At 39.9% G+C, this 25,515-nt stretch overlaps 1 protein-coding gene across 1 annotated transcript in view; it reads left to right on the plus strand.

The window, feature by feature from the left end:
- Positions 1-25,515, plus strand: part of SLC12A9 (solute carrier family 12 member 9) — an 843,978-nt gene that overhangs the window by 808,330 nt on the left and 10,133 nt on the right. Inside the window, exon 9 of the mRNA XM_044076336.1 lies at positions 6,489-6,681. Within this exon, the coding sequence (XP_043932271.1) occupies positions 6,489-6,681 (193 nt within the window). The remainder of the gene's footprint in view (positions 1-6,488; positions 6,682-25,515) is intronic.

The following is a 25,515-nucleotide window of genomic DNA, read 5'->3' on the forward strand; positions in this document are numbered from 1 at the left end:
CTTGATCAAGGAAGCGAGTGAAATGTTAAAGGATCCTACAGCTGTGGGTTTCCAAGACAAGATGAACACGCAGCTGGCTACCCTTAATTCCATATCCAACTCCTCCATGCCCTTCTTACGCTGCTGATGGAGCGAGCAGAGCCACAGGGACAGGTGTAGCCTTACGTAGGCACGCCTGGATGCGGCTATGCAATTTTGCGGACCCTTTCAAGACATCTTTCACGAACTCCCCTTTTGATGGATCATCTCTCTTTGGTCCTCAACTGAAAGAAACCCTGACTAGGTGCGAGACTGATGGCAAGACCCTTTCTGCCGTCGGAGTCCGATTTTCGACTCCTTCCAGGCCTTACCCCAAAGGCCAGAAGGGTGGAAAGATGTGGTTCCGTAAACAATCTCAAGGGACTTCGCCTGACGCACAGAGTCATTTTCCTACCAAAGGCAGAGGTGGGAATAACAATGGTAGACGCCGCCTAGGGGCAGGGGGTCCGCAGAACCAGGGCAATCGGGAAGCCTTCCTGACAAGCCCTTTCAGCATCCCTGAGGTGTTGCCCGACTGCCCATCTTCGGAGGCAGTCGGGAAGATTGTTACTGTACCCAGGAGGCGAGCTATCCCTGACTCAAGACAAATGGGTACAGTCCATCATTTCGAAGGCTATTCTATCCCCTTTCTTCGCTTTCCAAATCAGTCAAAAAAATCTCTTCCAGATGTTCCACCCGCTCAAAGGGATCTAGCAGCTTTGGAAACTTCAAAACTGCTTGCAAAAAGAGCAATTCAGCCAGTGCCAGCAGACCAACAAGGATCCGGAATCTACTCAAGGTTCTTTTTAGTTCCAAAGAAAACAGGGGACTGGAGACCGATATTGGATCTCAGTGTCTTGAACAAATAGGTTCATATCTCCCGAGGAGCATCTGCCCGAGGATTTAGCCTTATATTTTGTGGCTTACGCCACCCCTTTAGTATGGGGTCAAGAAAACAAGATTTCGGATGGTCACGCTGCAATCCATCCTTCCCCTTTTGGGCAAAGGAAACTGGATGTGCTCTATAGACCTTCGGGATGCGTACTATCACATAAAAATGAACAGACGCTCCAGAAGATTCCTCCGCTTCAGGCTGGGAACCAGTCATTTTCAGTTCAGGGCCCTGCCCTTTGGTCTCACCACTGCCCCGGGGGTGTTTACCAAATGCATGGCAGTGGTAGCTTCTCACCTGAGACGACAAGGATTCCAGGTGTTTCCATATTTGGACGACTGGCTCCTCACAGCTCCCACCAAGCATCTCCTTCTGATGGCCAGAGATTATACTTTTCGCGTTTGTCAAAAACTGGGTATTTCAATAAATTGCGAAAAGTCTGTTTTGTCGCCTTGTCGTACTATTACCTACATAGGCGCAAATCTAGATACTATAAACATGTCTGCAAGGCTAACACATCAAAGGATATCAGACATTCACAAATTGGTATCACTCCTTCTCAACAACAACAGAATCAAAGCCAGGTTAGTTCTAAAGGTGTTGGGAATTATGGCAGCGCCATACCTCTCCTTCCATTAGCCAGATACCACATGCGGATCCTTCAGTGGATGCTTTTACTCAATGGTCATACCAGGAACTTCCAATGTCTCACACCATTGTGATCACGCAGGCGTGCAAAAGCATCTCATGTGGTGGATGTCTTCCCCAGCTCCTGTCGGAAGACCCTTTGTTCCACCTCCTCCGGTTGGTACACTGACAACGGATGCCTCCCTGATCCGGTGGGGAGCATTATCAGGGCAGGACAGTCCAGGGCACATGGCAACCAAACGAATGCCACTTGCACATAAATGTTCTGGAGATGAGAGCAGTGCTTTTAGCGTTGCAAGCCCTTCAAGACTCTCTTCCCTTGGGAACAATTGCAATCCAGACAGACAATATGTCTGTAGTGTGGTACATCAACAAACAAGGCGGAACCAGATCATACCCCTGTGTCGAGAAGCACTCAGACTGTGGCAATGGGCGATTTCTTCTCAGCATTTTCTGATAGCAACGACATCCCGGGAAGTCCAATCATATTGCGGACAAGTTGAGCAGAGCTATTCTCATGCCTCACGAGTGGTCTCTGAAAGACTCTGTAGTGAGAGAAATTTTTCTCAAGTGGGGTCAGCCTTGCTGCGATCTTTTTGCTACTCCCCAAAACAGCAAGTGCAGAGAATATTTCACTCTATTCCCTTTACCAGGCCAACCCAGCAGAGACGCTCTAGTCCAAGTTTGGCCCCGGGGACTTCTGTATGCATTTCCTCCTTTCCCACTGATCTCTCAAGTAATTCAGAAAGCTATCGCTCAGAAGGCCTCCTTGATCCTCATTGCTCCTTACTGGCCTCGACAAGTGTGGTTCCCCTTTCTACATCGTTTTCTCTTGGAGCGACCTTGGAATCTGGACCTAGTTCCAGATCTTTTGATCCATCAGTCGGGTCAGTTTCATGCTCCCTCCCCTCTCTGAACCTCACTGCTTGGTTCCTCCAGTTCCAACCGTAGCCAGGCTTCCTCAGTTATCTCACTCTGTTAGAGATATATTGATAGCTTCCCATAAATCTTCCACTCGAAAGATTTATTTGAGTAAGTGGAAACGCTTCTCATATTGGGCACAAGGAAAGGACATAGATCCTTTCACCGCTTCCATCCAACTAGTCCTTGATTTTCTAGCTGAACTCTTCCATGCAGGTTCATCTCCATCTACACTTAAGGTTCAATTGGCAGCTATTTCTAACTTCCATGTGGGTATTTCTGAATCTGCCCTAATGTCCCACAAACTTTGCAAAGCCTTTTTGAAAGGAGTTTTTCTTCTCAGACCTCCTATAAGAAATCCTCCTTCTCCTTGGGACCTAAATTTAGTTCTTGCTTCTTTGATTCTTTCCCCTTTCGAACCTGCAGCTTCCTGTTCCTTGAAATTGTTATCATGGAAAACTCTTTTTCTGGTAGCTATTACATCAGCTAGAAGAGTTTCAGAGCTTCAAGCACTCAGTTGTCGCCCTCCTTATCTTTTGTTTCATAAGGACAGAGTATCCTTACGAACTAACCCGTCCTTTTGCCTAAGGTGGTCTCGACATCAAATCTAAACCAAAGCATTGACCTCCTGTCTTTTTCCAGAGTATTCCAATAGGTCTGAACAAAAATTACACTGCCTGGATGTTCATCGTCAATTGAGGTACTACTTGGATAGAACAAAACAATTCAGAAAATCTGATCAGCTGTTTGTCTCCTATGCGGAAAGCAGAAAGGGACTTTCAGTTTCAAAGGTATCATTATCCAGATGGCTAACATCCTTGATTTCCCTGGTATATGAAATTAGACAACAAAAATTGCCTAATAAACCTAAAGCCCATTCCACCAGAGCTTTGGCTACTACTTTAGCCTTCCAAGACAGACTGCCTATTGACACCATTTGTGCAGCGGCTACTTGGGCTACTCCTCACACTTTTATTTCTCATTATAAGTTGGATTTAGCTTCTAGGCATAGAGCTAATTTTGGTTCCACTGTTCTCAGGAGTCTGTTCCGTTAGGCCACCCGGGACAAGGTGCTAGGGACGCGGTCCCATCCAGCAAGAATGAAGGCGAGATAGACAACTTAACATATAGAAGTTATGTTCTTACCATAACGTTCCATGTTAGTTGTCTTCTTCTCGCCTTCTTCTTGCGTCCCACCCTCCTTCCCCCTGGCCTGGACAGACCTAGAGGAGTTGTGATCGTGACCTCTCTTTCTACCACCTCTTTCTTAGGCATATGCTGTTGTGCATATTTCCTGGATCAGGATGTAGGTCACCCTTCTTCTTCCTGTTATTAGAGGTGGACTCTGTTTTAGAATGATTCTGTTACTATTATAAGCTGGGGTTAGCTTACAAACGAGATCTGAGGTAACTCTCGCCTAGCATTGTGGGATATAAGGGGAGCCTCGAGCCGGTGGAACCAACTCTCGAGCTTTTAGAGTGGCCGAGTCGGAGCCGAGGTCGGCTCCGAACCCATCCAGCAAGAAGAAGGCGAGAAGAAGACAACTAACATGGAACGTTATGGTAAGAACATAACTTCTATTTATCAACATGGTAATTAGCTAGGTTATTTGGCTTCTCAAAGGGTACACTTATGCATTTCATAGCAGTGAATTTAAGACTATGGTTTTGGCACCATTTGTTAGTCAGAGTAAGCCTTCTTGAAGAATGCTAGTGTTTGCAGGGGAGTCGATGATAACCTCCAGCTTGTAATGTTCTGCATACTTAATTAGCCTTCAAACTTCAGCTTTTCCGTACACTTCAGAGAAATTGATGCCAAAAAGAAGTGGGCCCAGTATTGAGCCCTGGAGGACTCTGCTAATAACTGGCCTCTTGGTGGAGGTGGCCTCACCTATTCTGCCCCCATTGGTCCTATCAGTGAGCCAGTTTTCTATCCAGTGGATGATAAAAGGGTTTACACCTAATTTAGTGAGCTTGTCTATAATACACAAGTGGGGTACATTATCAAAAGGCTGGGCTATGTTGATGTAAGCTGTGTGCACAGCTTTGCCCTAATCCATTGCTTCAGTGACCCTCTCCAGATTTAATAGGGATTAAACAAAGCCAAACTATGATAGGTCCAGCGTTTGCAGGTTAACTGTGTCCTCATTTATTATGTTTGTGATGATTCATTCCATATGAGGCTGATCAGATGTAAATGTATGTTATGTGAGCTGGAGTTAGATCTGATAAAGCCCAGTTAAGGGCAAAAGTGCTCATCTGTTTAATATATTTTATCATTGGTAAAGAAGTATAAATTCCTAAACAAGTTATAAGAACTTGATTACTCCATAGTCTCAGCTGAGAGTATCTGTAGTTACTGGATCTTTTCTCCTCATATCAAGGAGTCTCAGCAAGCAACTTTTTTTCCTTGTGGAATACCATTTTGCAATGTGGTTTCATGTTTTTTTCATTAAGGTTTGGAGACATTTTCACCCACTAAGGCTGGAAAACTGTTTCATATAACTTCAAGCATTGGCGTCATGTGCAACTGTATGCCTGCAGCATCGACATCATTTGCAGCTGTACACCTGCAGTGTCAGTATCATGTAGCTGTAAAAGTGTAGTTGACATGTTAATTTTGCTATTGATTATTGCTTATTCATGATTGTTTCCATTTAAGCAGTAGTACTGATTAGATTTGCAGGACATGTCTTGTTACTCTGTTATGGACAGTGGTAAAAGGGCTGGCTTTCAAAGGTTGGAGTCTTCTCCAGCAGGCTTCGCTTTATGAACTATCTTACTTGGCTAGGTATGTGTTCAGCAGTTAGCTGTATAGGTGTACTGTGCACAGTTGCAAGAAAAGTGTTATTTCATAAGCAGTTAATTGTATCTTACTATTTAGCTTACTGTTTTTAATTTTGAATTTTGGATCAAAGTAGAAGAGTTTTTGTGGAAAGTCAGCAGTTTGAGGATAAAAGTTTAGTAATTTTCCATTTGAGACAGGCTGACTGCTGATTTGATAAGCTACCAAAAGAAGATCTTTATTAATGAAGAAACCAACATTGGAAGTAGGTTTCTTGCGTTTTAGTTTGTGTGTACTTTTCCAGAAGAGATTACGACTACAGTGAACTGTGTAGGTTGCAGAAAATGTTACGGTCTGTTTTACATAGTATCATGTAACATAATTGTTAGAGGTGGCCAAACATTATGTGGAATGGGGGTTTTATTGTCTTTCCACGCTTTGCTCGTCTTTATCGTCTTTGTCATATCGCCTGTTAACCATTCTAGGTATATCCCTTTCTCTGTATGTTTTCTTGTAAGGGTAAATTTTAAGCAAACTAATGAATTAATAAGTGAAATACCAAGCAGCTTTGTAAGTAGATTATACTGTCAGTATGGAAGACCAGCTAGTCTGCTTGATACATTCCTTTAGTTGCTACAAAGATTGCTTTTTTTGTGCTATGCTGTGCCAGTGGCCTTGTTGCTATATAGGTGCCAATGTGGTCATGCAAGACCTGATGGGGTGACATGTCCATACTAAGGAATAATGGCATTTTATTGTAGAGGAAGCAGGGTGGTCTGCAGTCAAAAAGCAGGCTTAGAAACCTCTGTGATTCTGTGGTAAAAATTGTTGCTAACTTAACCCCACACTATGCAGTTTCTCCCAGTATCAGCAGGACAGGATAGACACACATGACTAATAGGATTCCACAGAGTGGCACAATTATTGCTGAAAGGCAGAAACGATATCTGTAAAGCTTGGTACCTTGCAAGGGCCATATCTTTGAAACCTGTTAGACAGTATGAGCCAAACCTGTGAAACCTGTTGCACGGCAAGAGCAGTGTCTGCAAATCCCGTTACACAGCAAGAACAGTGTCTGCAAATCCTGTTACACGGCAAGAACAGTATCTGTGAAACACTTGTACTGTGGTTGTTTGTGTACATACTAAGTAAATACTGTAAATAGGACAATATTACATCCCTTCAGTTTAATCTTTTCTTTATTCATTTTTTTCTTTTTTTTTAGACCAACCTTCCAAGTCTTCAGTTGGCATACATGTTTACTGGGAATTGTGAGCTGTTTCGTTATGATGTTTCTCATTAACCCTGCCTATGCCTCTGGCAGTATCGTTCTCATGATTATTCTTCTTGGCTTTATTCATTATCGAGCTTCAACCAGCAGCTGGGGCTATATCAGCCAGGCCCTCATCTTTCACCAGGTTAGTATTTTGGTTCCTGCATGCTTTTGTTCACTTTTCGTAGAAGTGGCAGTGAAGAACATTGGTGTACTGTGTATATTTCTAATAAAGCGGGAAAGCAGAGCTGCATTTTCACTCTTAAGCTCAATGCTGGTAATTACTGTAGATTTTATTAATGGACGTAAACACTGAATAACATTTAAAAAAAATACAGGGAAACGGATAGTGCTGTGTGATTGTTCAACATTAATTCTGAAGATGCTGTTCCTTTTTTATATACTAAATTCTTTTCATCATACTTGTATATGAAACCCAGTTCAGTGTATTACAGGTATCCTCATTTAATTAATTTCAAGAGTCTGTCCTTTCTGTAAAAAATTATTTATTCTTTTATTCCCCAAGTCTGCCTCTGCTGATCTGTTCATGCCCCCTACACTGTTCCTTTTATCCCCCCAATGTTGTTTCCCTGCGTTACCGTTAATAATTTTGTTTATCCAAAGCATAGTTCTCTCTCATATTTGTCCTGTAATGAGAACATGTTTTACACGGTGAGTCTTCATCAAACATAAATAGCTTAAAAGTGTGTTTATTTCTTTAACTGTTTAACTGTGTGACTTAAACACATTAGATATGAAAGCTTTTTGAATCACAACTTTAATGTTGTTATTACCTTATGTACATTGTCAATACTTTGTAAATATGCTGTTCTATAATAATAATTTGCAACTGTAATTGGAGCTTTTCTCCCTGGGCCTCTACTGAAAATGGGTCTTTGGCCTAGTGGACTTTTTGTCAACAAATGTCAGTAATAAATAACATCTTCCTTTTCCCCTAATCATCTGGTTGGTTTTATGTTTAGCCTGGTATGGTCTCTGACCCTGTGTAAAGTGCTTCATGTAATGCCTAACCAAGACCCAGTAGCATGTCAAAATCACCTAATTTGCTTCAAGTATCATATTGTTATCCTTTACTAATGCCTTCAACCTTTACCACAGCCTTACAGCTCAACTGTGTCACAGTAACTAGTTTATTATTTGTACTGTCCTTCCCCTTATCTTTCATGAAAAGAGGATCCATCTCAGCCTTCTCCAGTTCTTCGTAGTACCAGTTATAAGAAAGTAAATATTCTATGGCTTTGTCAGTAGATTTCATTTACATGTTGTTTACTGGAATAGAGTACTGATCATAGCACGACCATTTAAAGTGGAAAACGGGAACAAGCCTCATATGCATAGCCATGGAAAGACTTGTCATGGAATTAATCAATCAAGACATAGGGAACCTCCAAACACTGGACCCGTCTCAGTTTGGAGTAATCAAAGACAGGTCATGCTTACTCAACCTGGTGAATTTTTTTGAAGAGGTCAACAAAGCAATGGATTAAGACAAAATGGTATACACCTCTTATCGACCTGACCAAAGTTTTTGACACTATTCTAAATCTAGGTATAGAAAAAAAGCTAATTAATCTGGGAATAGCCCTGTGTCACCTACTGGATTGTCAGCTGGCTCACAGGACTCAACTAATCAAAATAGGGGCAGTTATCTCGATAAAGACACCAGCCTGGTGGGGACCTCTCCTGTTTGGCATCTATTTTCTGAAGTAAAAACCAATACCAAAGAGCTCTGGCTGACTAAGTGTGCAGATGACTACAAGCTAGCAGCAGTCATTGAATGCCCAAATGACTTTGCCATCCTGCAGGAAGGTTTGCTCCAAATAAATGACTGGTGCCAGAATCCTGACTGAAACTAAATGCCAACAACTGGATTATTGTATCCTTTAGGAAGTCTTCTACCCCAGGGAACTACCACATTGACAATTCACCCCCTAAAGATTTACCCACTTGTTTGGGGTTTGGGAACTTATATGGACTGTGACAAAACTTTTGACCAACAAGTGTCCATCGTTGTAAGAAAGCCCTTCTATATTGCACAGCTTATAAACAAAGGGATTTTGTTTAGCTCTAGGGATGTCATTTCACCCCTTTATTCAGCCCTTATTAGGCCAGTCATTGAATATAATGCCTCCTTTGGCATGTATCTGACCAGACACATGCAACAACTGGAACACCCTCAGAGAAACCTTGCTAGAAGATTACAAGGCTTAAACAACATGTCCTACATGACCGACTCAAAGCCCTGTCACTGTACTTTGTATCCTACAGACTGCTAAGAAGAGGTGACCTGTATCTGACATACAAGGCATCCTTTGACCCATTACTGACTGATTTAATGCATATCACCAAGTCAGTGGAAAAATAAATAATTGGTTTAGGGATCTAAAACTTTTTCTGCAACATCAACAGAATGGTTTGGAGGGACAGTTATATCTCACAGAGGATACCGCAGTTCTGGAAGAGCCCCCCCATCCACACAAGACAAAGTTCACCTCTGTCCATATTCAAGCTCATCTTGGATCTATTGGTGGAAAACAGAAAATTTACCCCAGGGCTGTCCCGTGTACTACTAATGGACAGATGGAGCTCCTAGGTACTTTATTCCATGCATGGGTCTCCTTATATTAACTATGGTATGATCCCAGTTATTCTCATTTGGGGAAATGTATAATTATTGACCATGGAATGAGCAAGACTAGTCTATAGCCAAATGGGATAGGTTATTTCAAGCATAAAAAGGGAAACTGGCAAGGCCATTTACCTATGAACATAAAGTGTTTAAAAAAAAAATCCAAGCAGCAAGAATCTCCTGCAGGACATGCATAGACAATTGGAGTAGACACTGAGTAATGATACTGTGTGCATGTTTACCTAAGGCATAATCATCTGCTAGCGAGAAGGTGTAATCATGTGCTACAGAGAAGAATCAAAGTAACAAAGGTGTAAAGATGCAGATAACGTAGAAAGGGAGCTTTGGTAGTTTGTGATATGTCCTGTATTTTGCCATTTGCTTTAGTTCTGTTGTGCAACCCTGCAGTCAGGACTCCATCCTGCCAGGCTAAGTAGCTCTTCATTTAATGTTAGTGTGTTTTCTCACTTTATTCTGATGACAGCTGTTGAATTTCCTTTCCTTCTAAGTATTAGCCCACCCTGGTTACAGTGCATCCATCTCCTTAGTCTAACATCCTCCAATTCCTCATAACCATCCCTAAATGCTTCCAGTGTATCATAAGGTAACTTTTTTTGTTGTCCTGTACAAGATGCACCACCCTGCTTAATTGCATGGTGCCTCAGCCTTGCCTTCAGTGACTTTTGTACGGCTGGTAAATGATTAAAATACCTGATTAATTCTTCTGTCTACCTCTTTAAGTTTGTCTCTAGTGTAACCTTTAGTATCCTGTGCAGCCTACTACTAAAGGGTTACCATTCTATTATTTAATTCAGGTTGCATTGCAAAACACTTAATTTCATATATGAAAGCTCTTCCCAAAGCCAGAGATTTAAGTCTGTTATAACTTTTTGAATGTTTTCTCAAGTCCATGAAACAGATTTTATTTTTATCCCTTAAAAACTAAACTTCTACTCTTCCTGCCGAAGTCTCTCCAAAATCTCAAAACCTCCTTCTTCATCTCCTCTCTAAATAACACTCACATGAAAGTTGAATCACATACCAAACTCCTCGGAGTTTATGTAGATGATGAATTTAAATGTGACATTTACATTAATAACTGTATTAAAAAAAACTTGCCAAAAACTTGGGCTGCTATACAAAAACAAAAAATTCCTAACTCCAGACTCTAAACTGTCCTTAGCTCGAGAATACCTACTTCCCACCCTTCTCTACGCTGCCCCATTATTCACGCAACTCCAAAAGAACCTGACTAGCAAGCTTGAAGACACCTGTAATAAAATAGCTCGATTCGCCAGTAATCTCCCTTATTGAATGCACTACTGCCTTTCCCTAAAAAAACTTCACTGGCTTGAACTCTAACACCAAGACTTCCTGCCACAGCTCCATCTGGCCCACTTTGTCCTTCACCATCCCCTTGCTTGTCCATCTCTGACAAATCTTATCTCCCCCTATATCCCTAAGTGCATCCTACGTAGCTCAGACCAACTCCTATTGTACATCTCCAAACCTAACAAATCCATTGGTAAGATACTTTACAGCCATCCTGTCATCTCTGCCTAGAACAAATTTCCTCTTTTTATACACACACTCTACAATACCCACAGTTTTAAAATAGCATTAAAGGAATCCCTGCAAACCTCTTGGATTTGCTCCTGCAAAGACCCCACCTGAACATCTTCCCCCTTGACTCTCTCTCAGCTGCCAAGGCCCCATCTTTTTCCTACCTCAACTACCAATGTAACTCAAATTTCTGATCTTACTTCCTTCACCGCTAACTTCCCTCCAATCAGTCTCCTCCTCAGCTTCTCCTCTGGTTTCTGAGTCCTGTTATTGCATTACAATGCAATGGCTGTCTTGCTGACTTCTGTTATGTCATAAATTGTTTTAAATCCTTGCCATTCATATTTAGTATAAAATGTTCCTATGATTTGCTTGTATGTCTTTTCTTTGTATTATGTATTTTTAGTTGCTTTGTATAATGATTAATCACACTTTTCCTTTCATTTTTGTATTAATCACTGTATTGTTAAATTTTGTAATGGAGCTTTTTTCCTTGGGTCTCTGCTGAAAAAGGGCATCTTGCCCAATCAGACTAACCCGGTTAACAAATGTCAAATAAATAAATAAATAAAAACCTACCCTTAAACTTGTCTTGATCATTGATATCATGCCAGTTCCTAATCCTTTTTATATGTTGATCTATGAAGGTGATCCAGAGGAGACAGAGTACTTTAACAAGGATACTAAATCTTAGTAAGTCAAGCCTAGGTGAATATAAATGTGTTGTTTTTGTATGGGTGTATTCTGATAAGCTGCCACCCCATAATCAAGATACAGTTTACACCCCTTCCCATGCTTACCTGTGCAGTAAGTGGAGCAACAGCTTTTGTTACAGACAGATTTATTTACTTTTTGAATATCCTCATCCCAAGCAGAATTGAGCCCAGTGGCTTCTTTACCTGCACCCAGTAATCCTGTTTGTTCTGCAGTACTCAAAGCTCAATATCTTTGGGCTAAGCAAGAACCCTACAACACACCCAGGAATCTCAGTCAGTTCATCCACTCTGTGGCGTTAGTTGAGTGGGTAGGGAGTGGAACTAAGAGGCAGTCTTACCCCTTCTTTGGCAGAGTGCACCCCTTCCTTTGCATGAACTTTTCCAGGCGGCACTGTGTGCTGCTTCCCAAGGAGGAGCTTGTCCATGCACCCTGAATTCCCCTCAGGTTATGGTGTAGCTTGCATATGGTAGCACAGGTTCCAGTTCCACAGGGTGAAGCACCTAATCTTCCAACTAGGTGTTGCCAATGAAGTGAACTACGCCACTTCCATCCCCTATGATGGATGAGCTGTTAATAGACCCTCCTGCCCACATGCTTCTGGCACATGAGCCTGCAGTGTAGTCAGGGCTATATTACTGTATGCTGCAGAGCTTGCTAGATTGATGTATATTTTTACTTACTTATTTAGTTGCTAACTATCACTCTGCATGTTTTGCAACAAAACCACAGCAGGACAATACCTTCGTAAATGGGGAAATATTTTTAACATTGTATTGGTGAATTTACTATATTCCCATTAAGGGAAATAAAATTAATAATCCCTGTGGTATAACTAAAGTTCACGTTTTGTTTTTAATATCTGCAGCTGTTTGTCTTTAGGTCCTTAATATCAAAATGCTTGCTAACCTTTAACCACAAAAGTAAAATAATAGTCAAATATATTAAACTATATGTACAGATTTGTACAACTGAATCCCAAGGGGGAGCCATTTTAGCCAATAGCATGACGCAGTATAAATGTTGTTTATTCCTCATTGTATCTACCTGCAGCAGTTTATTATGGTGTAAATTTCTCCCAAAGTAACTACAAGGATCCCTGCAGTAACACAACTGTTTTGTTTCTTTGACTATTTAAAAATGTTCCTTCAAAATATAATGTATTAATCAACACAGAGAGTGTTTCTTAGAACTAATGAATAATCCTTTAAATTTGCAGCACTTGTGAAAATATATAAATCACAGCATTAGTGGTAGATCAGATCATGTGCATGTACAGTTAAGAAGCATTTCCAGATGTAAGCACATGCATATAAATAGTGAGCACATGCATGCAGCAGTGCCATTTTGAGAGAACAGCCAGATTGTTAACATGTATGAGTGTGGTAGTCCGTCTTTTTATATGTTTATTTAAGTTTAAGTTACAAAGCCTCATTTCTGATGTGTGTGTGCGTATTAAAGCTGATTGAACTGAACCCACGAATGTTCGTCTGTATTATCCAGACCAGACGAGCGACAATTAGTGCTTTTTATTTTCTATATTCCTCTTTCCTCCCCCACTTTCTTTTACTATACTTACTCTTTTATACACTTGTGTGTGTGCATGTGTGCTGCTTTATTACCCGTGCAGTAACGCAACTCTTTTGTTTCTTTGACCATTTAAAAATGTTCCTTCAATATATAGTGTAGTAATAAACACAGGGAATATTTCTATGAACTAATGGATAATCCTTTAAATTGGCAGCACTGGTGAAAATGTGTAAATCACAGCATTAATGTTTTTATTTTCTATACCTCCCCCCTTTTACTATCCTTACTCTTTTACACACTTTTCTATGTTTGCTGCTTTATTTATCATATTTATTTATTTGTGACAATCTATATGCATGGTGCATCATGAGATCCTTGATGGTAGCCAGAACTTCTTTCAGCCATTTAATAACTTTAATGACTGACATTAGGGTACAGTAAATCTAATCAGAACTAGGATTACAGTCCTTCATTAGACTATGCAAAAAAATGTATAAAACATGTCCCTTCTTCATACCCCTCCTTTTCTCTCTGTCTATTTCCACTGCACTTATTTCAAGTTTCCTTCTTTCTGTAATCCTTCTAACATTATTTTATTGTTTTTTTTTTTCCATTTCTTTGTTTGGGATTTGCCTCCTCCTGATTTAATTAATCTCTTTTTTTGATTTTTTACCATATTCTTCATCTCTTATCACGTCTGACGTCTGTGGCTCTTGGTCTGTTTTCCACGGCTTAGTTATCACTGATGTTCATCGTGTTTCACTGTTGCAGTCATAACTGTAGGGTGCTCCTGCTGGCAGGCAGCCCGATGTCGGCCAGAATCCCAAAGTCTGGGTCCGGCGTCGGCTGTACAAGCTAGTACCCTGACGTCAGTACACTCTGGTACATAGCCCTCAGCCGACGCCATCTTCTCCAGTCTTTCTTGCCGTGCGGTGGAAAGCAGCTCGCAAGTCGTTGGTTGGCGATTTTCGAACAGCGTTTTTGGTTGTTGTCGGTCCGAAGTTCTTACTTCTCTTCTCAAAGCTAAGTACCCCGTTGGGGAATCTTTTTCTTGTTCCTCCGATGTCAGAAAAAGTTAATAATTGTATTTCGTGTGGAAAACAAATACCTCATAAAGATTTCCACTCTTACTGTCTACCTTGCTTAGGCCCTGACCACGACGTTTCTTGTTGTCGGTTCTGTGCCAGGTTCAATTCTTGTACTATCAAGCGCAGGTACGACTGGGCTCTGAATTACTTTGGCAGATGCTTCAATTATAGAATGTCATCGGACACTACCGGAATTCAAAAGAAGCGCAAAGACAAGGACAGGCCTCCGAGGTCCAAACAGGACTCAATGCAGCTGGAGCCAGCGTCCGGTTCGGCTGTTGTCAGTGAGGCGCTTTTGCAGCCCCTGTCGTCCGCCACTTCTGAACCGATGGCCGATACGGACTCCCATGGGGAGCCATCAAGGCCTTCTATTTTATCTGCTGCAGGACCTTCGGACGTCGCTCCCTCAGATGGGTCCGGAACCGCTGTGCAGGTACCGGCTTCTGAGGGGGTATTCAGGCCTACTCACATCAGTATTTCAAAGGCAAAGGCAAAGACAAAGATTCCTGTTAAGTCTAAAGCTCCTGCTCAAGCTACTTCTGAATCTACTCCCAGGGCACAGAAGCAATTCTTAAGGATGGCTGAAGATTTGCTTACAGTGATTAGGGGGTTCTCACCCCCCCCCTGAGAAAAGGCCTCGACAGGATGTTCCTATGGATTCCTCTGACCAGGCTTCTATATCTTCTGTCTCTTCCTCTGATCAGGAATATTCTTTTCCTCCTTATGAGGATTCGGATGCTGAGGACTCCTTGCCCTCTGCCTCTCCGCCTGAAGATTTTTCTTTTGGGGAAACCTTACATGAGATGAGGGAACATTTTCATTGGGAAGGTCAGGATTATTCTGCTTCCAAGAAGAGGCTTAGAGAATTCCTTCTTCTTCCTCAACATAGGCCTTTGGCTATCCCTCCTGTTCTTGACATTGTGGATGATGCTTTTTCCGAGGCTAATTTGAATCCTGATTCCATGCCTCCTGCTCCCTCTAAGCCTGATAGGTTTTATAGGGTTCCTGAGTCTCATTTGTTCTTATTTAAGAATCCTTCTGCAGATCCTGAAACTATATCTCAAGGTTCTAAGGCTGCTAAAGTTGCTACTTCTAAGAATCCTATTCCCTCTGAGAAGGATTCTCGTGCCTTAGACAGGTGGGGCAAAAAGGTATATACTTCTGCTACCCTTTCTGTTAGGGCTTTAAATTGCCAGTTTCATATGTTTAAGTATCGGCAATTTCTTGTGTCTGTTTTAAAGCAAAAGCTTGCTTCCCTTCCTGCATGTGCAGAAGATAAGGAACTACAGGATGTATTGCATGCAACTGAACAACTGAACAAACATAGCTTGCATTGTGGTTTTGATGCTTTGGATGCTTCTTGCAGGGCCGCAGCCTCTGGTACTGTTATCAGGAGACATGCTTGGCTTCGTGAGCAAAGTTTACCTGAACAGGTTAAGGCTAAATTATTAGATGCCCCTGTTCAGCATGATGTTCTTTTTGGATCTAAGGCTGAGGAGGTTATTAAAAAGATGGAAGAAAAGGCAAAATCTATGCAAACTGTGAAAGATTTCTTGCAAGTTTAGCTTCCTAGATTTTCCAGGAATTGGCCCTCCAAAAATTGGTCCTTTCCCACGTCTGACAGGCCTCAAAGGGGAAGATATAGACGCTCCAGAGGTCGTGGCCAAGCTCAGGCCTCCTACAGATCGAGACAATGGACTGCTTCTTCACCTAGAAGGGGAGAAGACAGATCCCAATCTCAAAGAAAGCAAACTCAATGACTCTCTCGGTTGGGCTACAGGACCTCTTTACCTGGATGCCCCTCTCGGAGGAAAACTTTCTCTTTTCTACAGAAATTGGACTCATATTACCCAGGACAAATGGGTATTGGACGTGATTTTAAAAGGCTACAAATTCCACTTTCATACCCTGCCAAGGGCTTCGGTTGGCCAGATCTGCCAAAACATCAATGGTCAGAGGCCTTAAATCAAGTGGATGCTCTTCTGGCCATGAGAGCCATAGAGCCTGTTCCACTCTCAGAGATGGGAAAAGGTTTTTATTCAAGACTGTTTCTGGTTCCAAGAAAACAAAGCTCATGGAGACCTATTCTGGACCTTTCTGTGTTAAACACCTTTTGGAAATTCCAAAATTCAAGATGCTTACTCTGCAGCAGCTGATTCCAATGCTCTCTCAGGACGCCTGGATGGTGACATTGGACCTAAAGGAAGCTTATTTACACATTCCCATCAGGCAGGAACGCAGGAAATTCCTCAGATTCAAGGCAGGTTCGAGACACTTTCAATTCTCTGTACTGCCCTTTGGTTTATCTACTGCACCCAGAGTCTTTACCAAGTGCCTGGCACCAGTAGTGGCTTATTGCAGACTCCAGGGGATTCAGATTTACCCCTATTTGGATGACTGCCTTATTCAGGCAGACAGCAAGGATCTTTTACTTCAACATCTGGATTTTGTTCAACGTCTTCTCCTCCTACTGGGATTTTCAGTGAACACAAAGAAGTCACATTTGATCCCTTCTCAACAAATGGTATTTTTGGGAGCCCTCTTAAATACAACCTTACAAAGGGACTTCCTCACTACAGAGAAACAAATACAGCTGGCTTCAATTTTCAAGACTTTGGCAACTCTATCTCAGCTCACTGCAAGGAAATTCCTGCAAGCACTGGGCTACATGGCTTCCTGCATTCTGTTGATTCCAAATGCAAGGCTTCATATGAGAAAGCTTCAATGGTATCTGAAAAGTGTATGGTCGCAGCATTACCACGATCTGGACACTCTGATTCCTCTGATCCCCTGCCTCCAGAAGGAGTTCCTTTGGTGGTCCAGGGTGTGTGCTTTAAACGAAGGAAAGCCTTTCCGTCTTCCTCAACCTTCTCAAATCATAACCACGGACGCCTCGGATTATGCTTGGGGAGCACATTTTCTAGGCAATTGCCAGCAGGGAACCTGGACAAAGGATCATCTTCACTGGCACATCAATCTGAAGGAAATGTTGGCAGTTCAAAATGCTCTTCTAGCCTTCAAGAACCTTTTGCATCCAGGGCCTCTTGATTTGCACAGACAACACCACAGTCATGTGGTACATAAACAAGCAGGGGGGTTCTCATTCGTACCCCCTTTGCAGACTAGCTATGGCTTTATGGGACACAGCTCTAAATCTGAATCTACATCTCCAGGCCCAATTCATACCAGGAGAACAGAATCTCTTAGCAGACAGCCTGAGCAGGAACATTTTAGATCCTCACGAATTGATGCTAGACACCAACTTATTCAACAGAATTACTGTAGTTTGGGGATGTCCCCAGATAGATCTGTTTGCATCCCATCTCAATCATCAGCTGCCTCACTTTTGCACCAGGTCATTCCACAAAACAGCTTGGAAAGTGGATGCCCTGTCCTTCAGCTGGAGAAACCTTTTGGGATATGCCTTCCCTCCTCTTCCTTTACTTCCTCGGGTATTACTAAAGATAAAACAGGACAAGCACAAGTTCCTCATCTTGATTGCTCCAAATTGGCCTCGACAGTTTTGGTATCCAACTTTAAAGCACTTGTTCTTGGAGCCTCCTTGGATTCTCCCTCTGAACCCTTCTCTTCTGTCCCAGCATCAGGGTCAGTTGCTACATTCCAATCTCAAGACCCTTTGCCTGGCAGCTTGGCTCTTCAAAGGAATTTGATTTCTTCTAGTCTTCCCAAACTTGCCTCTAAATGGAAGAGATTTTGCATTTGGATGCGGGACCGAGGCTTGGACCCTCTGGTGCCTGATCTCTCTTCTATTTTGCTTTACCTTTCGGATCTTTTGTCTAATGGACTTTCCTTTTCTTCCATTAAGATTCATGCTTCTGCTATTTCTGCTCATTTCAATACTGATCCCCCTGTTTTTTCTCATCCTTTGGTGAGACAATTCTTGAGAGGGCTGAATTTAAGGCCTCCCAGGACCCCTCCTGTTCCTGCTTGGGATCTTAATTATGTTTTAGAAAAACTTACTTTGCCCCCTTTTGAGCCTGCTGCATCTTCAGATATTAAGTTTTTATCATGGAAGACAGTTCTTTTGTTAGCTTTGACTTCTGCCAGAAGGGTCTCAGAGTTGCAAGCTCTCATTGCTGTGGAACCATACCTTATTTTCCACCAGGACAGAGTATCCTTGAGGACCAATCCTACTTTCATGCCTAAGGTGATTTCGAAAGTGGCTTTAAATCAAACAATTCACCTTCCTACCTTCTTTCCTAATCCTCAAAATAAAGGGGAAAGGATTTTGCATTCCTTGGACGTGCACAGACAGTTACGATTTTATTTGGACAAGACTAAAGAGTTCAGAAAATCTAACCAATTGTTTGTTTCTTTTGCCTCCAGTTCTCTTGGAAAGGCTATTTCCAAACAAACTATTTCCAAATGGATTTCTTATGGAATAAGATTTTGTTACATTCATCATGGGAAACAGTTTCCAGGTACTGTGAGAAGTCATTCTACTAGAGCAGCTGCTACTTCTACAGCTTTTCTCAGAGGAGTTCCTACCAAGGATATCTTGGAAGCTGCCACTTGGAGTTCTGTGCATACTTTTTCCAAGCACTACAATCTCCCTTTGTATTCTAAGACCAGGGCAGGCTTTGCCTCTGCTGTTTTGCAGGGTCTTCTTGCTGCCCCTTCTTCTGTCTAAACCTCCTCCCTTTTTTCACTGCTTTGGGATTCCACCCTACAGTTATGACTGCAACAGTCAAACACGATGGACATAGTACAGTTGTGTACACCTACCATAAATGTAGATGTTCGAGTGTCTTCACTGTTGCAGTCAGTGTTTCCCTCCCTCCTATCCCCTCTTTTTCTCTCTTTTGTGGTGTATTTGTGTTTCCTTGTTGGATTCATTTTTGATTTATTGGGGACTTCTGACATCTAGGGCAAGAAAGGCTGGAGAAGATGGCGTCGGCTGAGGGCTATGTACCAGAGCGTACTGACGTCAGGGTACTAGCTTGTACAGCCGACGCCGGACCCAGACTTTGGGATTCTGGCCGACCTCAGGCTGCCTGCCGGCAGGAGCACCCTACAGTTATGACTGCAACAGTGAAGACACTCGAACATCTACATTTATGGTAGGTGTACACAACTGTACTTTTTGCCATTATGAACAATAGTGACATTAGTGTCTTTACATGTTCCTTTGTTTGGAGATTTTTTACCCAGTTTAGCTGAAAGTGTGCTTCACTGAGTGTTTTTTTTTTCTTCTTCTTGTTGTACCTGTGAGTTTTTCTATTTGCATATTCATATCCGTTTTGAATTTAGTTCCTCTCTCACAATCCCAGAACATGTGCTTCCTGTCACCTACTTGTATTTGCTTTCACTTCCAACAATCTACCCCCATTTCTGGAAGTATTTTGTTTAATCTATGTGGTGTGTAGAATATTTGTGGATGCATTTTCACCCAGACAAGGAAAGTTTTCTAGATTTGTTAGCCTTGTGTGGGACTTCACAAGTTTACTTCTATCTGTTGCTACAGACATTCCTTTCCTAAGGTTTTCTCCCATATTTATATTATTATATGTTTTTGTCTTTTTCTCTGCTGGTGATTTATAAAGTCTACGTACTGATATGTGCTGAATTGCTCCTTTCTTCTGTTAACATCTATACTATCTGGGGCTTTTCCATTTTTTTTCTTGCCAGCCTCTTATTTATTTTTTGGAATTGAGCTCTGATCCCACTGGACCCTTTCAGTCTCTTGATCATATGATCTCAGTTTTGCTAGTATTATTTTGTATTCCAACCACTCGTTGCATTGTGCACTAAACCTTCTTTTACTTGTTCCCAGGACATCACATATCCTCTGATACTTAATTGCTCACAGAAAGATTTTTGCATCTTTTCCTTCCAGTGTGTTAAGTTTCTGATCCTCCTGTCAAATATTGGATGCTGTAACCCAGTCTGGCTTGGTTCAAATTTCCACCAGTTCCCTTGTCTTTTCCCCAAGGTGTTCTGTAATGTTTTCCTAAGTGTTTCCCAGTTATTTCCCTTTCTGTTGCTGTTTTGTAATTGCACCCAGGTTTCTACATCTTGTATGTCTCTGTGGCAATTTTGACCCTAAGCATCTTTCCCTTCCAATTTGCATATGTGTTGTTTTGGAGGTGATATAATAGTCTCAGTTGAGCTGCTTATAGTAAGATTCTAAGTCAAGTCCTGCCAACCTTCCTCTTAGCATGGGTAATATAACGTGTCCCCCTTCACTCTGGGATTTTTATCTTCCATATGTATCTGTTTACTTCTCATTTAGGGATGTCCATTAATCTTTACTCGGGTTATATATAATGGATTGTGCCATGTATAGAACCAATAGCACCACAATCCTCTTAACTGCTTAATTTCTTTGATCAAGATCTACCTTAACAGTGTCCCATTTCTTAAGTCATTTATATTTTTCTTTCCATGTTTGTATTAGCACTTCCTTCCCTTTTTTGTTAAGCACACTCACTAATACCTCATCTTATAACACTCCAAAAAACTTGGGAAATTTATACTAACTGAAACACTGAGGCATAGTTTATATATAGTGCCTGTATTTTATCTTCATTTGCCTTGTTAAGCAACCACTGACCTTTAACATTTCACCTGCAAAGTGTAAAAATAAAATATTTCTGCCCCCCATATAGAAAGGGGAAAAATATACAGGACTTTCTGATACACAGCATTTATAAAAAGCCTTGTACTAATGAATTAAATGTTGTGAAGAATTTGGGAACATTCCCTTGTGGAAAATGTGCTATATGTAAACATGTTGTAAATGAAGTGAATAAAATAATGGCAAAAATGCAAAATTTTGATACAAAAGGCAAATATACATGTATGAGCAAAGGTGTTGTGTATGTCATATTCTGTGATTGTAACAAATACTATATTGGAGAAACAAAAGAATGCTAGCAGATAGGATAAAAGAACATATTAGAGATGTTAAAAATAATAAAATTACTAGTCCTATTGCTGAGCATTTTAACTCAGTACACCATGGAAATATTGAGAATATAAAAGTGTCTGTTCTGGAACATGTTCCATTATATTATAATGATGTTGATAGGCAAAAAAAATATGTTAAGACAAAGGAATGCATTTTGATTATGAAATTTGGGACTTTGCATCCACATGGAATGAACAGAGAATGTAACTGGCAATGTCTTGTTTAAGACTATGACTTTAAATATATTTAAGCTATGTGATTTGATAGTTTAATTATGTAATTGATTGATTACTTGTTTTTGTATATATTGCAAGTGTTTTATGAGTTTTACTGTTTTACTCTGTAAAGGCTGTTGGCGCGCAGCTAGAAGGAACTGTTCAACGAAAATAAATTTTATTGGAAAGGTAGAGCTGGGACTCACTGATAGTCTTTGTTGTTTATATATATACATCTTGCTTGCTGTTGTTTTAATATGACAAGTGAGTCCATGTGCTCCTTTCCTTTCTAGAATATTTAGAGAGACTGGTATGGAGATGTTTAATCGAATGGAGAAAATAACAACGTTCAGTAATTTGCCTAATGACACTGGCACAACAATGATAAAGAATGTAGTACCAGAAGCCACAGGAGACTCAGGCTTTGGTATTATAAAAATGGGAAAATTCAGGAAGAGAACTACTACCAATCCTTTTGCTATGGTAGGCAAAAGAACATTATTTCAGATAATCCAGATGTACAGGATTTGTGTTCTAAACTTGAAAGATTGATTTTTAAAGAAACATCTACTTTCTACAATATTGGCAGTCTTGAAAGATATATTGAACTGGATATAACACCTAGAGGTTAAGGTCTATTAAGAATCCATCAACACCATTTGACCTTACTAATGAAGTAGAAGTTAAATTTCATGAGCGATGGATAGCAGCTGCACATCGATTGCAGTTTAGAATGGGTCAGTTTTAATTGAAAGAGACAATATGAAAAAGACAAACTTGTAGTTGAAACCAAACAAGTTTGTGAACAAAAATATTACATCAAATTCTACATTAGAATTTCCTCTCAGGCATTAACACCAAATTAAATAGTTATGAAAAGATCTGGTAGAAAGAAAAAATCTAAACTAACTAGAGACATTAGAGACTATGACCACAAGAGGCGTTTGTATTTCCTAGTTATCAAAGAAACAGAGAAAGAGTGTCTCTTTTCAAAAGGAAATCCTGCTTCAGAAAAATATGCCAGTAAGAACTTCCTGTCTGGTGAAAGTGGAGCGTCTTCATGGGAAGAAGATGACAGAGAAACTTTTCCTAGGCTGCCAGTTGCAGCAAACCCAGAAGCATTTCATAAAACCTACTCAGAATCGAATGGACATTATACCAATACCAGGCAAAGGGGCTGGAACAGCCAGAGAGACTCGGGCGATGGACAACATAAGAAAGGTAGATGGACATAACTTACATAGTAATTATGTTGTTAACTTGTCCAGTTATAAACTAGACAAGATAGAAATGTCTGTTTTAGAGAAGGGTTTAAAATTTGTCCCCACATGCTTACCCAAAAAGTATGAGGTTAAAACTGAATTGTTCCAACTATGCGAAAATGCATTTAAAGGAACACTTCTTTAGATCAAATAAAGCAACTGAGTTAGATACTAACTGTGATGTTTTACTTTCATTAGATAGTGAAACAGAAAGTGAAGAAAGTTTTTATTCATGTGCATCGGGTAGTGAAGATGAAAATAATGCTTATGACTTATTAAATACACATATGCTTAAAGATAATAGCTACTTTTACCTCCATGTAAAAATTCTAATATAGTGCGTTTGAATCTCTACTGAATACAATGTTAGAAAAGGAAATAGAGAGCTTTATGAATAAAAAGCATACTTATAATCTAACAAAATTGGAATGGGAAAAGCTGCAACAACTGAGTAAAAACTGTAATATAGTCTTTAAACAAGCAGACAAAGGGAAAATTAGTTATATTAAATTCTCATGATTATTATAGTATGTGTATGCAACATCTAGATAACAACAATGTATATTGTAAAACTAACATTAATCAGCTATGTCAAGCAGAAAAGATTTTGAAAAATTATTACAGAAAGGTGTGAGATTACACTATCTAAGTCAAATGGATATAAATAGAAAAATAAATGTAAAGAACAGAAAAATTGCAAAATTCTTTTGCCTACCTAAAATTCATAAAGATCTGAACCGACCACATGGTGTCGCCCTATTGTGTCAGCTTTTGGATATTTTACTTATAATCTTTGCACCATGTTACATGAAATATTGATAAAGAAAGTTCTGTTGTTACCTTCTTATATACAAGATTCATATGATTTTCTAAGGAAAATAAAAGATATATATTGGGGTGAAAATATGTACTTTATTACGGTGGATGTAGAGAGTCTCTACACCAATATTTCCCATATTTTGGGCTTGGAAGCTATAAAATTCTTTTTGAATGATAGTCCTAAAACATATTATGTCCTGGAACTGGTAGAATTCTGCTTGAAAAATAATTTTTTTTGAATTTAATGGCACTGTTTATAGACAAGTTACAGGTACTGCTATGGGGCAGCGTTTGCACCAGCCTATGCTAACCTGTTTATGGGGCTATTTGAAAATGAACACCTTTATAGGTTGCCTTTCTTTCAAAATAATGTTCTAAGGTATTTTAGATTTATTGATGACCTAATTTTCATTTGTCATGGGGATTGGGATACATCAGATAACTTTATTGATGAATTAAATAATAACAGATTTGGTATAAAATTTAGTGACATACAAAGGAAATCAGGTTAACTTCTTGGATATTTTAGGGGCCATAATGGCTTTCCCATATATACTAGTATTCATAGAAAATTTGATGAAATAAGCTGGAAAATGTGGGGAGATAGTTGTCATCCCCCATCGTTGTCAGCCATCCCTATGGAATTTTTGAGAATAAAAGACTCAATTCTGATATTGATATGGCCTTTAGGGAGGCCTATAAAGTGGCGAGATATTCAAAACTAGAGGTATAACCCAGATGATGTAGAAAATAGCTTGCATAGAGCCTTTAAACAGAGTAAGGGCACTATTAGACAAAATAACTATGAAAGTAGCAATAAATATGGGACTGAACAGGAGAGAATGTTTTTGTTACAAAGTACACTAACTTCTCTATGATTGGTAATAAAATCATTATGGAATATTGGAATTTTATTAAAAAGATATAACATCACTGAAAATATAAAATTAATGACATCATATAGAAAGGGGAAAAATATACAGGACTTTCTGATACACAGCATTTATAAAAGCCTTGTACTAATGAATTAAATGTTGTGAAGAATTTGGGAACATTCCTTGTGGAAAATGTGCTATATGTAAACATGTTGTAAATGAAGTGAATAAAATAAATGGCAAAATTTTTGATACAAAAGGCAAATATACATGTATGAGCAAAGGTGTTGTGTATGTCATATTCTGTGATTGTAACAAATACTATATTGGAGAAACAAAAGAATGCTAGCAGATAGGATAAAAGAACATATTAGAGATGTTAAAATAATAAAATTACTAGTCCTATTGCTGAGCATTTTAACTCAGTACACCATGGAAATATTGAGAATATAAAAGTGTCTGTTCTGGAACATGTTCCATTATATTATAATGATGTTGATAGGCAATAAATATGTTAAGACAAAGGAATGCATTTTGATTATGAAATTTGGGACTTTGCATCCACATGGAATGAACAGAGAATGTAACTGGCAATGTCTTGTTTAAGACTATGACTTTAAATATATTTAAGCTATGTGATTTGATAGTTTAATTATGTAATTGATTGATTACTTGTTTTTTGTATATATTGCAAGTGTTTTATGAGTTTTACTGTTTTACTCTGTAAAGGCTGTTGGCGCTAGAGAAGGAACTGTTCAACGAAATAAATTTTATTGGAAGGTAGAGCTGGGACTCACTGATAGTCTTTGTTGTTTATATATATATATATATACATCTTGCTTGCTGTTGTTTTAATATGTAAAAATAAAATATTTCTGCCCCCCCCCCCACTCTACAGGCTAACCAAAAATAACGACTGTGAAAGCCCCTCTTGCAACAGTAGATTGGTCTCCGATTCTCAACCTCACCAATCCCAACTCTGCTGCCATCTTATTCTTAAACCTTTACTAGACTTAAAAAAACACTCACTTTCCCATAATCTCAAGGTTATTTAAACATAAGAAGACTGTCTGACTCTCGAGCTGAAAATCCTAATGCATTTATGTGATGAAGCTTGGAAATTCTGGAAAAATAATCCAACTTCTAACTCAAAGGATTAATACACTGTTATTGATCATTACTAAACAAGACACACACATGTATAAAACCAAGTGCCTCATATGAAAATGAATCACCGTCCTTCCGTCCCCAGTCAGTTCTGGTATGAGGTAAATAACATATCTGGTAGAAATTACCTACAGAGCTCTTCTGTCTTGGCTGCCTGCCTTGCTG

Source organism: Protopterus annectens, chromosome 7.part0 (genome assembly GCF_019279795.1).
Source record: "Protopterus annectens isolate FY-2018-M chromosome 7.part0, PAN1.0, whole genome shotgun sequence".
Taxonomy (NCBI): domain Eukaryota; kingdom Metazoa; phylum Chordata; order Ceratodontiformes; family Protopteridae; genus Protopterus; species Protopterus annectens.